This window comes from Phaseolus vulgaris, chromosome 2, assembly GCF_000499845.2.
Source record: "Phaseolus vulgaris cultivar G19833 chromosome 2, P. vulgaris v2.0, whole genome shotgun sequence".
In the NCBI taxonomy this organism is placed as follows: Eukaryota; Viridiplantae; Streptophyta; class Magnoliopsida; order Fabales; family Fabaceae; genus Phaseolus; species Phaseolus vulgaris.
Genome location: NC_023758.2, coordinates 27,257,034 through 27,272,906, shown reverse-complemented (window position 1 = coordinate 27,272,906; position 15,873 = coordinate 27,257,034). Strand labels below are relative to the sequence as shown.

The following is a 15,873-nucleotide window of genomic DNA, read 5'->3' as shown; positions in this document are numbered from 1 at the left end:
AAATATATAATATATTTTTTATTATAATAAATTTTATTAATATTTATATTTTTGGTATAATAAAATAAATAAAATTAATTATATAATATAACATAATAAAAATATAATAATAAGAAATGTTAAAATAATATTTTGATTATTAAAATAATAATAATAACAATAAAATATTAATAATAAATTTATAAAATGATTATAATAATAAAATAATTGTAAACAAAATAATAAATAATAAAAATAAATAAGAAAAGTAATAATAAGAATAAATAACAAAAGTAATAATAAGAAGAAGAAGAAGAAATTTGAGCTGAAATAATAGAGAAAGTAAGTGGACATGTCGGTGTGATTGCTATGCAATTAATATGGTTGGTTTGAGTTGACTCATCGAATGAACACTCTTCGTCAACACAAGCAAAGACAAAACTTTTATTGCCATGGCCACCAATTCTCAATTCAATAAATGATCACAAAATTCTTATCATTGTTATCACTCTCCCCGTACTTTCTTCTCCACAACTACAATCATCCAAAAACCTCTCCTTTCTGCAAATGGCCGAGGCTTTACTGGAAATCGTTATTGAAAATTTGGGATCTTTTCTTCAAAACCAACTTGCAACTTATTGGGGTGTTGAACAGCAGACCCTGAACCTTTCCAGCAATCTCACCGCAATCCGTGCTGTCTTCAAAGACGCTGAGAGAGAGCAACTAAGAAAGCATGCTGTGAAGGATTGGCTGCAAAAACTCACAGATGCAGCATATGTGCTGGATGATATCTTGGATGAATGTTCAATTCACTCCACAAAGATGCACTCTCATGATGGACATGCTTCATGCCTATCCCCTCTCCATCCTAAGGACATTCTCTTTCGTTTTCATATTGGCAAGAGGATGAAAGACATCACCCAAAGATTTCATGACATTCATGAAGAAAGGCTCACGTTTGAATTACGTGTGGGTGTCACAGAGAAGCAAGCAGTGAATGATGAGGATGATTGGCGCCAAACTGTCTCTGTGATTACCGAACCTATATTCTGTGGCAGAGACCAGGATCAAGAGAAAATTGTGAAGTTTCTCCTGGAAGATGCTAGTAACAGTGAAGACCTCTCCATCTATCCCATAGTTGGTATGGGTGGACTTGGCAAAACAACTCTTGCCAAGCAGGTCTTCAACGATCACGGGATAAGTAAACATTTTGACTTGAGAATTTGGATCTGTGTTTCAGATGATTTCAATGCGAAGAGAATACTGCAATCCATCATAGAATATGTCACTGGTCAAAACCCCAATCTCCATACTTTAGAAGCAATGCGGAAAAAGGTTGAAGAAGCATTGCAGTGCAAAAGGTATTTACTTGTTCTTGATGATTTGTGGAATGAAGAGCAAGAGAGGTGGAAGGAGTTAAAGGGGATGTTGCAGTGTGCAAGGGGAGCAAAAGGAGCTGCCATTTTGGTCACCACTCGACTGCAGGAAGTTGCCTCCATCATGGGGACACATCCTGCTTACCATTTGAAAGAATTGTCAGGAGACGACAGTTGGTCATTGTTCAAACACCATGCGTTTGGACAAAACAGAGAACAAATAGAAGAGCTCGTGACAATTGGCAGAGAGATAGTCAGAAAATGCGTTGGTTCGCCACTTGCAATCAAAACACTGGGAAGCCTTTTGCGTGATGAAAGTGAGGTAAGCCAATGGGAAAATTTAAAGGAAAGTGAGATTTGGAATATACGTGAGGAAAATTCTATTATGCGTTTTTTGAAACTGAGTTATTCTAATTTGGAGTTGTCTCTAAGGAGATGTTTTTCTTTTTGTGCAATTTTCCCCAAAGATTTTGAAATAGATAAGGAAGATCTAATTCATCTCTGGATGGCTAATGGATTTATTAAATCTGAAGGAAACGTAGGAGTGGAGGATGTTGGAAATAAAGCGTGGAAAAAATTATACCGTAGATCATTTTTTCAAGAAGCAGAGTCTGATGAGTTTGGTATGATTAGAAGTTGCAAGATGCATGATCTATTTCATGATCTTGCCAAGTCTATTATGGGTGAAGAATGTGTGATTATTGAGAAAGGAAGGTTGACTCAGTTGCCAACTAGAGTTCACTATGTAAGCTTGTCAAATTCTAAGGTGTCTGTTGATATTACTGCTTTCAAGAAAGTTGAATCCCTGCGGACTTTTATAGATTTTGGTAATAAATGTCTGGTGCCATCAACCCATTGTCTCCGAGCATTATGCACACGTTCTTCTCTGTTTTACCCACTCAAGGATTTAGGACATTTGAGATACTTGAGTTTGAATTGGGGTTCGGGAGCAAGCTTAAATAACATAATTTGTCAGTTGCCGAAATTGCAAATATTGAAACTGCAACATCTCAGTCAACTTAGGCTGCCCAAAGAATTGACACAATTACAGGATCTAAGACATATTGTGCTTAATAACTGTAAGTCAATATCAGAGATGCCTCCGAATATTGGCAAGTTAAGGCATCTAAGAACACTGAACACTTTCGTTGTGGGTTCAAAGGCAGGGTGTGGGTTAGCAGAGTTGCATAGCTTAAAGTTGGGAGGCAAGCTAAGAATTGAAGGCCTTGAGAAGGTCCCCAATGAATGGGATGCTAAACAAGCAAATTTGATTAGTAAGAAGGACTTGAATATCCTACGCTTGTCATGGGGTGGTAGTGCTAATTCAGAAGGTAGTAATGTCAACGTTGAGAGAGTACTGGAAGCCCTACAACCTCCCTCAACTCTGAAGAGTTTTAGGATAAATGGATATCCAGGAAGACATTTATCGAGTTGGATGAGAAATGGGGGAGTTCTGAGAGACTTGGTGGAAGTTATACTCTTGGACTGTGACAACTGTAAGGAGCTTCCTCCACTTGGTAAACTACCACACTTGAAAAGGCTAGAAGTGGGTGGAATGAAAGATGTGAAGTGGATAGATGGTGAGTCGTATGATGGTGTGGAGGAGAAGGCATTTCCATTGTTGGAGAAATTGAGTGTGGAGAAATTACCAAAATTGGAGAGGATGTTGAGGGAAGAAGGAGTAGAGATGCTCCCTCGTCTTTCTCAATTAAAAATTGTTGGCGTCTCCAACCTTAAATTTCCACGTCTTCCTTCTGTTAAGAAGGTATCTATTTTCGAAGCTGCTTCCTTGATGGAAGGGGTTGTGGAGAATATGCCTTGTCTAAAGACCTTGCATATTATAAGTGTTAGAGGAGTGGTTGTATTACCCGACCAACTCAGCGGGTTGGGTGCACTACAGGAACTAGACATTATTTCTTGTGATAGTCTGGAGTATTTTTCAGAACACGGGTTGGAAGGTCTGACCTCACTTAGAAGTTTGCGTATTTCCAACTGTGAGAAATTGAAATCATTATCTGAAGGTGTGCGACATTTGACATGTTTGGAGAGTTTGAGTATCATGAATTGTCCAGAGCTGGTGACTCTACCAAGCAATATGACCCAACTAACTACCCTTTGGAATGTCAGAATCTCTAGTTGCTCCACATTACCCTATGGCATACAATGTGTCCCCTCCCTACGAACTTTGTATATAATAAATTGCAAATCTATTTCATTGCCGGAGTGGATGGGAGACATGACTTCCCTTCAAAAATTAGAGATTTGGTTTTGTAGGGAGTTGAGGTCAGTACCGAGTAGCATTCAACGCCTCACCAACTTGTCTTCTTTAACTATAAGCGAATGTCCTTATCTGAATAAGCGGTGCAAGAGGGAAACGGGAGAGGATTGGCAATACATAAACCACATTCCAGAAATAAAACTCCTCCCACTCTATGAGAAAAAGATTTCAAGATTTAGTGGTAAGTGAATGATTGTATCATTTTCTTTAATTTCTCCTTACTGTGTGAGTCTCTGCATATATTAATGTTCGTAATTGTGTGCAGAGAGCTCATGGAACTGCTTCAAGCAGCCATCAAATGACTGACCAGTAGCCGAGGTAGATAAATTTATAAAATGCAGATTTGAAATGTCCCTTATATTATTAATGTGGTTCACAAATGTGTTACTGCTTTCTTCAACTAGTCACCTGTTGCTCTTTGAGTGATATATGTAAAAAGAATTGTGTGATTCTTCGTTTACCTTTTCCTGCTTATCCTTTATCTATGTTTACAGCTTTTTCATTATCGACTAGCGTTTATCTATATTAGACAATAAAAAAATAGTAAGTATTTTCTTATAAATTATCTGTTAAATAATTAAGTCAATTAGATAGGAGAAACAGTTTTAAGGCATAGGTCACAAGCTAAGAACACCCTTCTCACGCTTGCATTGAGGATGTGTTTAGTTGGTTTGTAAGCTCAATCCTGCTTCTATGAATCTGTTTTTTTTTTGGTTTAGCTATGTATCAGTCGTTGCAGGTTAAGCCTCTTTATGGTTGCTTAGTGGTATAATCTTGTGGTTTGTAAACAGGTTGGAAAACCTAAAGTATCTTCTTAATTTAATTTATTTATTGTTAATAAAAAAAATAGATAGGAGAAATAGACTATATGAATAATATTATTTACTTTTATTTAGGGTTTATATTATCTATTTTTTCTAAGTCTTCCACAATAATGAATCATGCCTAAAGAATATGAAGATGGAGAGGCAGAAGTAATTTGATGTTCGTTTGTGAAAACGGATTCTAGTTTAATATTGTTTTATTATAAAAACCAATATGTTTTTTTCCATCATATATTTTATGTTGATACGAATAAATAAAGAAAATTAATACAAATAATTATTAAACATAATAGTCAATCTAATAAACATGTGGACTCACCACTTGTGTTTTGAGCTTTATGTTTAGGCTAATAGAAGAGTGGGTGAGTATAGTAAAAGAGTGGATGCAAATTGTAAAGTGACTCACCATTTGGCATGGGAACCATGAGTATGAGTATGACATGAGAAGCATGAACCTTCCTTAATAGAGATAATCCTCACCAATTAAAAAGTGATAATTTTCAACCTTTCATTTGAGAGGAATCTCTCAAATAAGAGGAAGACATTTGTCAACCTCTTATTTGAGAGGATAATGAGCATGAAACATGTGACGTCACGTGTCACCTCGTCATTCGATAGTTTTTAGGACAAATCTCTTATAAATAGGAGTTGTACCTCTCTTATAAAGTTTAACTTGGAATTAGTAATGAAATGCTGCTTATTTTTTGTCATTCTACTTATTTTTAAGTTCTCCATAGGTTAGTCTCCTTCAAGACTTAGCATATACTCTTTCCTAATGAGTTTGTCTCACCTCTCACTTTCACAAATTCCTAACTCTATTTCAATCCATGGAAACTCTTCTTGAGTTTCTTTAATGTTTTGACTCCTCAAATCTTCATCATTAATCCAAAGAAAAAATTACAAAAATCACTATTAGAAAAAAAAATATTTTTCCATCATAATCTAAGAAGAAGAAACGATAAACAAACATGAAAAAGGTCTTAAGAAAAAAATGTTGTATAGATATAATTATAGACTAATATTTGTTCGTACTTATCAAAATTAAATTGATTTTTTTAACATAAATTTAACAAATTACATATTAGAACCTAAAATTTAAAGTTTCATAATAGTTTTCATTTAAATTTTTTTAAAGTTGACAAGTAAATAAATTAATCCATTTTGTCTAGTTATTGACCCACTATGTTAGTGAGCTAAGTGAGACAAGTTAATAAGTGGAACCACTTACTTTATCCAATAAGTTTAATTTTTCACCTCTACTTACAACATCATCATCTTTATGATAACAAATGTCACCACTTTTATGTTTATATCACCTAAACTATATTATATATATAATTATTATTACAAATGTCACCACTTTTATGTTTATATCACCTAAACTATATTATATATATATAATTATTATTTAATTATAAATTGGGAGTAGATTTTTTTTATAATAAGATTTTCTTTAAGAAAACATTAATCATAATCTCACATATATAAATATAAATGTATGTCAATATTTTTCATCTTTATAATTATTCATAGTATATTATAAAATCATATAAGTTTCACACAATAATAAGAGTTCTACATTATAATATAGAACTATCTATATATTTAAATACTTTAAATTCTTCATGAGATTCTAGAGGAGATCTCTTGAAATATTTCTTAATAATTCTTACTGAGCAGGTTTGTTTTGCATATACTCGTATAAAAAGTCCATATCAAAAGAAAAACACATAAATGAATGAGGTCTTTGTAAACCTTAAATATCAATTTTAATAAATTTAATATGCAATGCAAATAACGGGGTTTATGACTGGACTTATAACCATAATAATGGGGTCTATGACTTGAGTTATAACCATAAGGCTTAATCTCATTTATCACACATGGATCTATATTCCACTTTTGATGATCTACTTTGAACATCAAAAGTTACTTGGGAAGTGATTAGGTAATTGAGTATTTCCCATCAAAAGCTTTGGTACAATAATAATTATTTTTCTTGAGAATTATGACCATCTTTTAATAAAAAGATATATATACTGACTACCTAACATTGATGATGTTCAGCACGTATGGGACAATTCCAAGTTTGCCCTATGAATATCGTAGTCCAAGATTATATTCTGAACTATCCAGATATTCACCTACTTGGTAACTTTTTAAACCCCACTCAATTCTTACCTTTCATCCCCCACTGTATCAAATTGTGACTTTTCAAATACAAAGACTCATACATTAACATGGTCTTAACTCAATGCGAAAATTTTTATGATTCTTTCTTCTCAACTAACATATTCTTTAAAACTTTTAAGAACCACATAACATGATGATTATGGTTAAGATATGTCACATTTATCTTAACAATAATCTATACACACCATTGAAACATATACAAACAAATATAAAAATAATAATAAAGCATACACACTAATTTCTTTTATCTAAACACATTAAATAAAAAAATTATTATTATTTTTACTTTATTTTTATAATTACTATATATTTCTTTGAATCGAAAAAAAAATTATATTACAGGAAAATAAAATAATAAAAATATATAATCAAATAAATAGGATAAGTACGTAAGGTATAAATAAATAAATAACTACAACTAATATGTAACTGTAGATAAAATAAATAAACAAATAGGATCAATGTTTAACTGGTTATACAGAAAATAATTAAGATCAATGATAAGTGTAGATAATAAATAAATAGAATTAATGCGTAATTAGAAATAAATAAATAGATATAATATATAACTAGAGATAAATAAAATAAATAAATATAATTAGTGTGTAATTATAGATAAATAAAATAAATATAATGGAAGATAAATAAAATAAATAATAAGACCAATGCGTAATTAATATAAATAAAATTGTTATATAAAAATAAATAAAATAAATAAATAAGACCAATATGTAATAGAAGATAAATAAAATAAATAAATAAATAAAACATAGTGCGCACTACAAGAAAATCATGAAATAGAAATCAATTTGTAGAAACCAAAATAATTAGTTGCAATAATAACTAAATTAGAGATCATTTTAGAAACTAAAAAAAAATTTGGTTTCTAAATTAGTTCCTATTATTTTCTATTATGGTTAAATAGTTTTTAAATTGGTATCTAATTAGCAACAAAGATTTTTCCTACAAAAACTAAATAATTGGTAGTTAAAACTTTAGTTGCTAATTAGATACCAATTTATAAACTATTTAACAATAATAGGAAATAATAGAAACTAATTTAGAAACCAATTTTTTTTTTAGTTTCTAAAATGGTCTTTATTTTAGTTCCTATTGTAACTAATTATTTTGGTATCCAAAAATTGGTTTCTATTTCATGATTTCATTGTAGTGGCGAGAGATAAATAAAAGAATTTAAAATGTGTAGCATGTGATATATAAAATACATAAATAGAATTAATACGTAACTAGAGATAAATAAATAATTTAAAGTACATGAAATGTTAATAAAAAATTTATTAAGATTAATATAAAAAAGTTTAACATTTAAATAAAATCAAAGCTCCAACCAAATGTGAAGATTTAAATGTTCCAAATCTCCATTCTCTCTTTTATCTCTCTCTCCTAACTTCTCATTCTCCTGGTCTTTCCTTCACCTCTCCACCTATTTATAAATCAAAATTTAATTTAATTTTATAAAAATCATGATAACTTTCATTTAATGAAAAAATTCCTTATTATCTTTTATCTTTTATTTATTTATTTACTTTATTACTTCTTATCCATTAGATAGTTCTTTTAGACAATTATTTTTTAATAATTAAATATTATATTTTTGTATAATTAATTAATTTAATTTTTTAATTATATTTTTATTTATTTTCTTTAATCATAATAATCATTTGAAATGTGTATCTCACTCCAAATCTCACATTGGCCAAACTTTTATATTTGTCAAATTTATCTTTGAATATGATTTTTGTGACCAAACTTACTGCATTGTTCACTTGTTTTCTTATCTTATGTAACATTTGTCCCATATTGGATGTCAGAACTTTGAAGATGATTGATTCCGTAGATGAGGTGGATGACTTGTATTTCCTCACAGAATCTCCTCCTTACACTCTTAGTGCTGTGATCCTGCTGCTTATATTTCACACTTTCATGAACTATACTCAAATAAGATTAAGGTGCCTTAAACACCAAACTCTATCTGTATGTGTAAGACATGTATTATAAAACTTTCTATAATGCAAGATTATTTTCTTTAATCTTGCTTTTCTTTAATCTTTCTATAAAATTTATCATATTTTATGTTTAGTCTTTTATAAATATACTTTTGTTCCTACTGGTCCTTGATAAACTATTTTCTTATTTAGTCTTTTTTTATTGTCTTTCATAGTTTTGTGATAACGTGACCCTTAGCAACACGTCATCACTTAAATAAGACCAACAAGAATATTTTTATTTAGTCCACAACAAAGTATATTTTGTATTTAGTTAATCCAATTCTTGTCTATGATTATGTTGTCTTAGAGATAAAAACAAAATACTTAATAAAAAAATGCAAAATTATCTACCAACTTGAGGAATCAATGCAGAGTAACAATTCAACAATTAAATGGATTGAATAAAAACTTGAATCTAATTAAAAGAAATAAAATATATAAACTCTAAATAAAAGGAGACAATACTATTTGCATATCTCTCATTGATTATTGATTATATTTTTTTACAAACAAAATACTTGGTCATCTGATGGATAATAAAAATTATCAATAAATGAGAAAAACCAAAACAAAAATAAAACTTTTTTATGAAATACTAAAATGAGTGAAAAATTATAAAAGAAAAAAGCCATGTAAAAATATAAGAAGGATGGAAAAAAATACACATATACGCATGTCAGACTTACTATGTTTCAATTAACAACAACGTCATTTAACTAAAATAATTAAAAAAGACATTTAATAAACATGCTACTTTAAAAGAAACATATATATTATTCAGATTGGGTTGTCAAGTTTTCATATAATAATTAAAATTTTATTAAAATTTTAGTTATACTCGTCATTTTATTTTTAATTTTTTAGTGTAAGTTTTCTACACCCAGCCTTACAATATACAGGTTAAATGAGTTTTATTTGTAATCTTTGTGAGCTAACCTTTATTATCAATATTAATACAATTCAAAAAGAATTTTTATCAGTTGTACATGAGTAAATTGTTTTTATACAAATAGATATTAAAATAACTGAATGTATCTTTATGAAAACAAATTAACTTATTTAAATGTAATTTGTAAAATTTAAAGTTCATTCAAAATGCATACTACAGAAACAAAAAAATTATATCATGTAAAACAAAAAATTGTATCATGCAAAATTTGTGTGGATATAGACTTAGCACAGAAGAGAGACTCATTGGTTATCCAACAACCCCACCTTTTTTTTTCATTATAGAGTAATTGCAGTACACACAAAAAATGTATACTAACATCTATCAAATTGCTGATTAAAAAAAATATCACATAGACACAAAAGTAGAAAAATAGATGCTTAAACATCGACTATGATAAAAAAAAAGATGTTAAACAATTGAGAACCAAATTTAAAATGTTTAAGGACTGACAATAATCTTGAGTTCGTTTCAAAATAATTTAACAAGTTTGGTAGGAAATTAGACATTCAAGGAATCTAGCATGTGAAGACAAAGCATTTCAAAACAATTTAACAAGTTTTTGTAAGAAATTAGGTATTCGAGGGAATCTAGCATTTGAATACAAAGCATGAACAAGAAATGAGATTCCTCTACAGAGAGACAAGAATAAATAAGTTAGAGCATAGAACAAAAAAGTCTTGTTTAGAAACAAGAGAATATATACTGTTTTAAATATATTAGCATGCTATATAATAAGCTTCTAATATGTTCTAAAATAAAGTAGTTAAACGTCATAAATTAATTTAATTAGTAGTAATTACATAACTATTCATTATTACATGAAGAAAGAGAGTTGTAACTTTGTATTTTACCTTCAAATTTTAGCCAACTACTCCCATCCCCTCTAAGATTAGCTGTTTGACTTCTCTTTCATACTTACATAACTTCTACAAATCACCTTCACATCCTATAAATAAGAGATTTATCTAATCTATTCTTTATACATTAAAAGAAAATAATTAAATAACAATTAAATTTACAAAAAATAATTAGTCACTATATTAACTATAAATTATATATTATTTTAGAAGTTAAAAAATTATTGATATGTAAAGTGGTTTCTATTATTAATAAAAAAAATATAAAATATTTTTAAATTGACATTTAAACTATCTACCAAGATTTTATTTACTAATATTTTAAATTATAAATTAGTCTCTAAAAGACTAATTTAGAATATAAAGTAGTTACTAGTTAAAACCTAAGTAACTGATAGTTAGATACTAATTTAGAAACTATTTTATAAATTTTTATTAATAATATAAACTACTTTAGATACCAATTATTGTTTTAGTTTATAAAATGGTATTTAATTTAGTTAATATAGTAAAATTATTTTGATATTTAAAATTGATTTTTATTTAATGATTTTCTTGTAGTGATATTTGAAAATTATGAAATAAGTTTTGTCTCGACAGATTCAGTTTCTTGAAAATTCAATTTTATTACTTAGGTTCAAAGTGAGTGGTGAGTGTTCTTTGTTAAAAAGTAATGATTTGATTAAATTAAGAGGGTGGGTGAATTGGTTTCCAAATACTTTTTTTGTTTAAAAATCTTTTTTTTTAAATTCTTTTAAAACTTCTTTAAAATATAAAAAAATTAATGCAATTATAAATGGAAGTAAGATTGATACAAATAATAAAAAATACATTTATAGGTGAAAGTCAATACACTCTAAACATATATTAATCTTCATTCTGAATTTATGATGATGTCTAACCTAAAAATAAAGTTAATTAATAGGGTGATATCAATTCTTTAAATCACTTAAGTTAATACATTTATCTTTTCATTAAACTTACACTATAAGAAAATCATGAAATAGAAACCAATTGTTATAAACCAAAATAATTATTCAATACTAAAGAGACCACTTTAGAAACTAACAAAAAATTCTAAATTAATTTCTATTATTGTTAAATAGTTTCTAAATTGATATTTAATTAATAACCAAACCAAAGTTTTTCTACCAAATTTAGAAACTAAATAATTGTTATAAAAAAAAATCAATAAAACATATTAAGAAGGAGAAAATTCTTTAAGCTGGCAAACAAAACTATTATTATTTTGACTTAGAGATGAATCATAGATGAGATAGAATGTGATAAGAATAGTGAGCAGATAAGAAAAAACCCCCATAGAGATAACTTATACATAATTTCAAAAACTCTTTTCCCCTAATTTTGATAACTTACACATAATTCTGTACTTTTATTTTATAAAATATTTTCGACAAAAGTGATAAATATGTTGCGGAAAAAGTTGGGAAATTTGAGCTGAAATAATAGAGAAAGTGAGTGGACATGATGGTGTGGTTGCTATGCAATTTATATAAACACTCTTCGTCAACACAAGCAAAGAGGGGCCAGTTGCCAAGGAAGAAAACAACAACTTTTATTGCCAATTCAATAAAATGACTCATTGTTAGCAATCATCCACAACCACAATCATCCAAAAAATACTCTTCTTTCTTCCTATGGCCGAGATTTTACTGGGAACCGTGATTGAAACTTTGGAATCTTTTGTTCAAAACCAAATCGCAACTTATTGGGGTGTTGACCAGCAGACTCAGAAGCTTTCCAGCAACCTCACCGTAATCCGTGCTGTCCTCAGAGACGCTGAGAGAGAGCAACTAAGAAAGCATGCTGTGAAGAATTGGCTGCAAAAACTCACAGATGCAGCATATGTGCTGGATGATATCTTGGATGAATGTTCAATTCACTCCACAAAGATGCACTCTCATGATGGACATACTTCATGCCTATCCCCTCTCCATCCCAAGGACATTCTCTTTCGTTTTCATATTGGAAAGCGGATGAAAGACATCACTCAAAGATTTCATGACATTCATGAAGAAAGGCTCACGTTTGAATTACGTGTGGGTGTCACAGAGAAGCAAGCAGTGGATGATGATGATGACGATTGGCGCCAAACTGTCTCTGTGATTACCGAACCTATATTCTGTGGCAGAGACCAGGATCAAGAGAAAATTGTGAAGTTTCTGCTGGAAGATGCTAGTAATAGTGGAGACCTCTCCATCTATCCCATAGTTGGTATGGGTGGACTTGGCAAAACAACTCTTGCCAAGCAGGTCTTCAACGATCACGGGATAAGTAAACATTTTAACTTGAGAATTTGGATCTGTGTTTCAGATGATTTCAATGCGAAGAGAATACTGCAATCCATCCTGGAATATGTCACTAGTCAAAACCCCAATCTCCATACTTTAGAAGCAATGCGGAAAAAGGTTGAAGAAGCATTGCAGAGCAAGAGGTATTTACTTGTTCTTGATGATGTGTGGAATGAAGACCAAGAGAAATGGAAGGAGTTAAAGGGGATGTTGCAGTGTGCAAGGGGAGCAAAAGGAGCTGCCATTTTGGTCACCACTCGACTGCAGGAAGTTGCCTCCGTGATGGGGACGCATCCTGCTTACCATTTGAAAGAATTGTCAGGAGACGACAGTTGGTCATTGTTCAAACACCATGCGTTTGGACCAAACAGAGAGGAAATAGAAGAGCTCGTGACAATTGGCAGAGAGATAGTCAGAAAATGCGTTGGTTCGCCACTTGCAATCAAAACACTGGGAAGTCTTTTGCGTGATAAAAGTGAGGTAAGCCAATGGGAAAATGTAAAAGAAAGTGAGATTTGGAATACACGAGAGGAAAATTCTATCATGCGTGCTTTGAAATTGAGTTATTCTAATTTGGAGTTGTCTCTGAGGAGATGCTTTTCTTTTTGTGCAATTTTCCCGAAAGATTTTGAAATAGACAAGGAAGATCTAATTCATCTCTGGATGGCTAATGGATTTATTAAATCTGAAGGAAACGTAGAAGTGGAGGATGTTGGAAATAAAGTCTGGAAAAAATTATACCGTAGATCATTTTTTCAAGAAGCAAAGTCTGATAAGCTTGGTATGATTAGAAGTTGCAAGATGCATGATCTATTTCATGATCTTGCCCAGTCTATTATGGGTGAAGAATGTGTGATTATTGAGAAAGGAAGGTTGACTCCGTTGTCAACTAGAGTTCACTATGCAAGCTTGTTAAATTCTAAGATGGTTGTTGATATGACTGCTTTCAAGAAAGTTGAATCCCTGCGAACTTTTCTAGATTTGGGTGATATTGGCTTGGTGCCATCAACCCATTGTCTCCGAGCATTATGCACAACTTCTTATTCGTTGTTCCCAGTCAAGGATTTAGCACATTTGAGATACTAGAGTTGGAATTGGGGTTCGGGAGAAGGCTTATGTAACATAATTTGTCAGTTGCCCAAATTGCAAATATTGAAACTAGAAGATCTCTTCCACCTTAGGCTGCCCAAAGAATTGACACAATTACAGGATCTAAGACATATTGTGATTGATGACTGTGATGTAAAAGAGATGCCTCCGAATATTGGCAAGTTAAGGCATTTAAGAACACTAAACACTTTCGTTGTGGGATCAAAGGCAGGGTGTGGATTAGCAGAGTTGAATAGCTTAAAGCTGGGAGGCACGCTGAGAATCGAAGGCCTTGAGAACGTCCCCAATGAATGGGATGCCAAACAAGCAAATTTGATTGGTAAGAAGGAGTTGAATATCCTACACTTGTCATGGGGTGGTAGTGCTAATTCAGAAGGTAGTAATGTTAACGTTGAGAGAGTACTGGAAGCCCTGCAACCTCCCTCAACTCTGAAGTGTTTTGTGATGAAAGGGTATAAAGGGAGACAGTTATCGAGTTGGATGAGAAATGGTACATTTCTGAGAGACTTGGTGGAAGTTAAACTCTTGGACTGTAACAACTGTGAGGAGCTTCCTCCACTTGGTAAACTACCACAATTGAAAATACTAGACGTGGGTGGAATGAAAAATGTGAAGTGGATAGATGGTGAGTCGTACGAAGGTGTGGAGGAGAAGGCGTTTCCATCGTTGGAGAAGTTGAGGGTGGTGAATTTACCAAAATTGGAGAGGATGTTAAGGGAAAAAGGAGTAGAGATGCTACCTCATCTTTATCAATTAAAAATTGATGGTATTTGGGAAGTGGCTTCCTTCATGGAAGGGGTTGTGGAGAATGTGTCGACCTTGGATATTATACGTATTAAAGGACTGGTGGTATTACCCGACCAACTCAGGGGGTTGGGTTCACTACAAGAACTATTGATTGAATCTTGTGATGATTTGGAGTATTTCCCAGAACATGTGTTGGAAGGTCTGACCTCTCTTCGAAGTTTGAGAATTAGCAACTGTCAGAACTTAAAATCCTTATCTGAAGGTGTGCGATATCTGACATGTCTGGAAAGTTTGAGAATCTGGTCTTGTCCAGAGCCGGTAACTATACCAAGCAATATGACCCAACTAACTGCTCTTCGGACTGCCGTAATCGGGGGTTGCTCCACATTACCCTATGGCTTACAATGTGTCCCCTCCCTACAGACTTTGGTTACAATCGATTGCAGGTCTACTTCATTGCCGGATTGGCTGGGAGACATGACTTCTCTTCAAAAATTAGAGATTTATAACTGTGAGGAGTTGAGGTCAGTACCGAGTAGCATTCAACGCCTCACCAACTTGTCTTTAACTATGAGCGATTGTCCTTATCTGATGAAGCGGTGCGAAAGGGAAACGGGAGAGGATTGGCAATACATAAAGCACATTCCAGAAATACAACTCGCCGGAGTCCGACTCCGAGAGGAAAAGACTTCAAAATTTTGTGGTAAGTGCATGATTGTATAGTTTTCTTTAATTTCTTCTTACTGTGTGAGTCTGTGAATACATTAATGTTCGTAATTGCGTGCAGAGAGCATCCGGCGATCATCTCGCTCATTGAACTGCTTCAAGCAGCCATCAAAGTAGATGAGCAAATGACTGATTCCACGTCCCAGTAGCCGAGCTAGAAAAATTTGTAAAATGCAGATTTGAAATTTTCCTTATATTATTAATGTGGTTCACAAATGTGTTACTGTTTTCTTCAATTAATCACATGTTACTGTTGCTCTGTATAGCTTTGAGTGATATTGGTGGATGAATTGTATATATTGGTGCTCAGTTTAACACTGCCCTCTATGCTACAATCTCTCAAAATATCAACTTAAGTATTTTCTTTTTTTATTTATGATACCTTTAAGTGCCTGTAAGCAAAGGTGCATTCATAATGTACATCATTTATTTTTTATTTCTATGTAGTAGTGCTCAAATGTATGTTTTATTATTCACTCAATTGTTTATCGTTGTATTATAAATTAAAAC

At 31.6% G+C, this 15,873-nt stretch overlaps 1 protein-coding gene and 1 pseudogene across 1 annotated transcript; both read left to right on the top strand.

Moving 5' to 3' along the window:
• The first annotated feature begins 392 nt into the window (after positions 1–392).
• Positions 393–4,091, top strand: LOC137811163 (putative disease resistance protein RGA4). Its single transcript, XM_068612793.1, has 2 exons — positions 393–3,814; positions 3,899–4,091. Exons 1-2 carry the CDS (start codon positions 547–549, stop codon positions 3,937–3,939), a joined length of 3,309 nt encoding a protein of 1,102 aa, XP_068468894.1. The 5' UTR covers positions 393–546; the 3' UTR covers positions 3,940–4,091.
• Positions 4,092–11,997: 7,906 nt separating this feature from the next.
• On the top strand, positions 11,998–15,563 carry LOC137811161 (putative disease resistance protein RGA3; annotated as a pseudogene).
• The last annotated feature ends 310 nt before the right edge of the window (positions 15,564–15,873 follow it).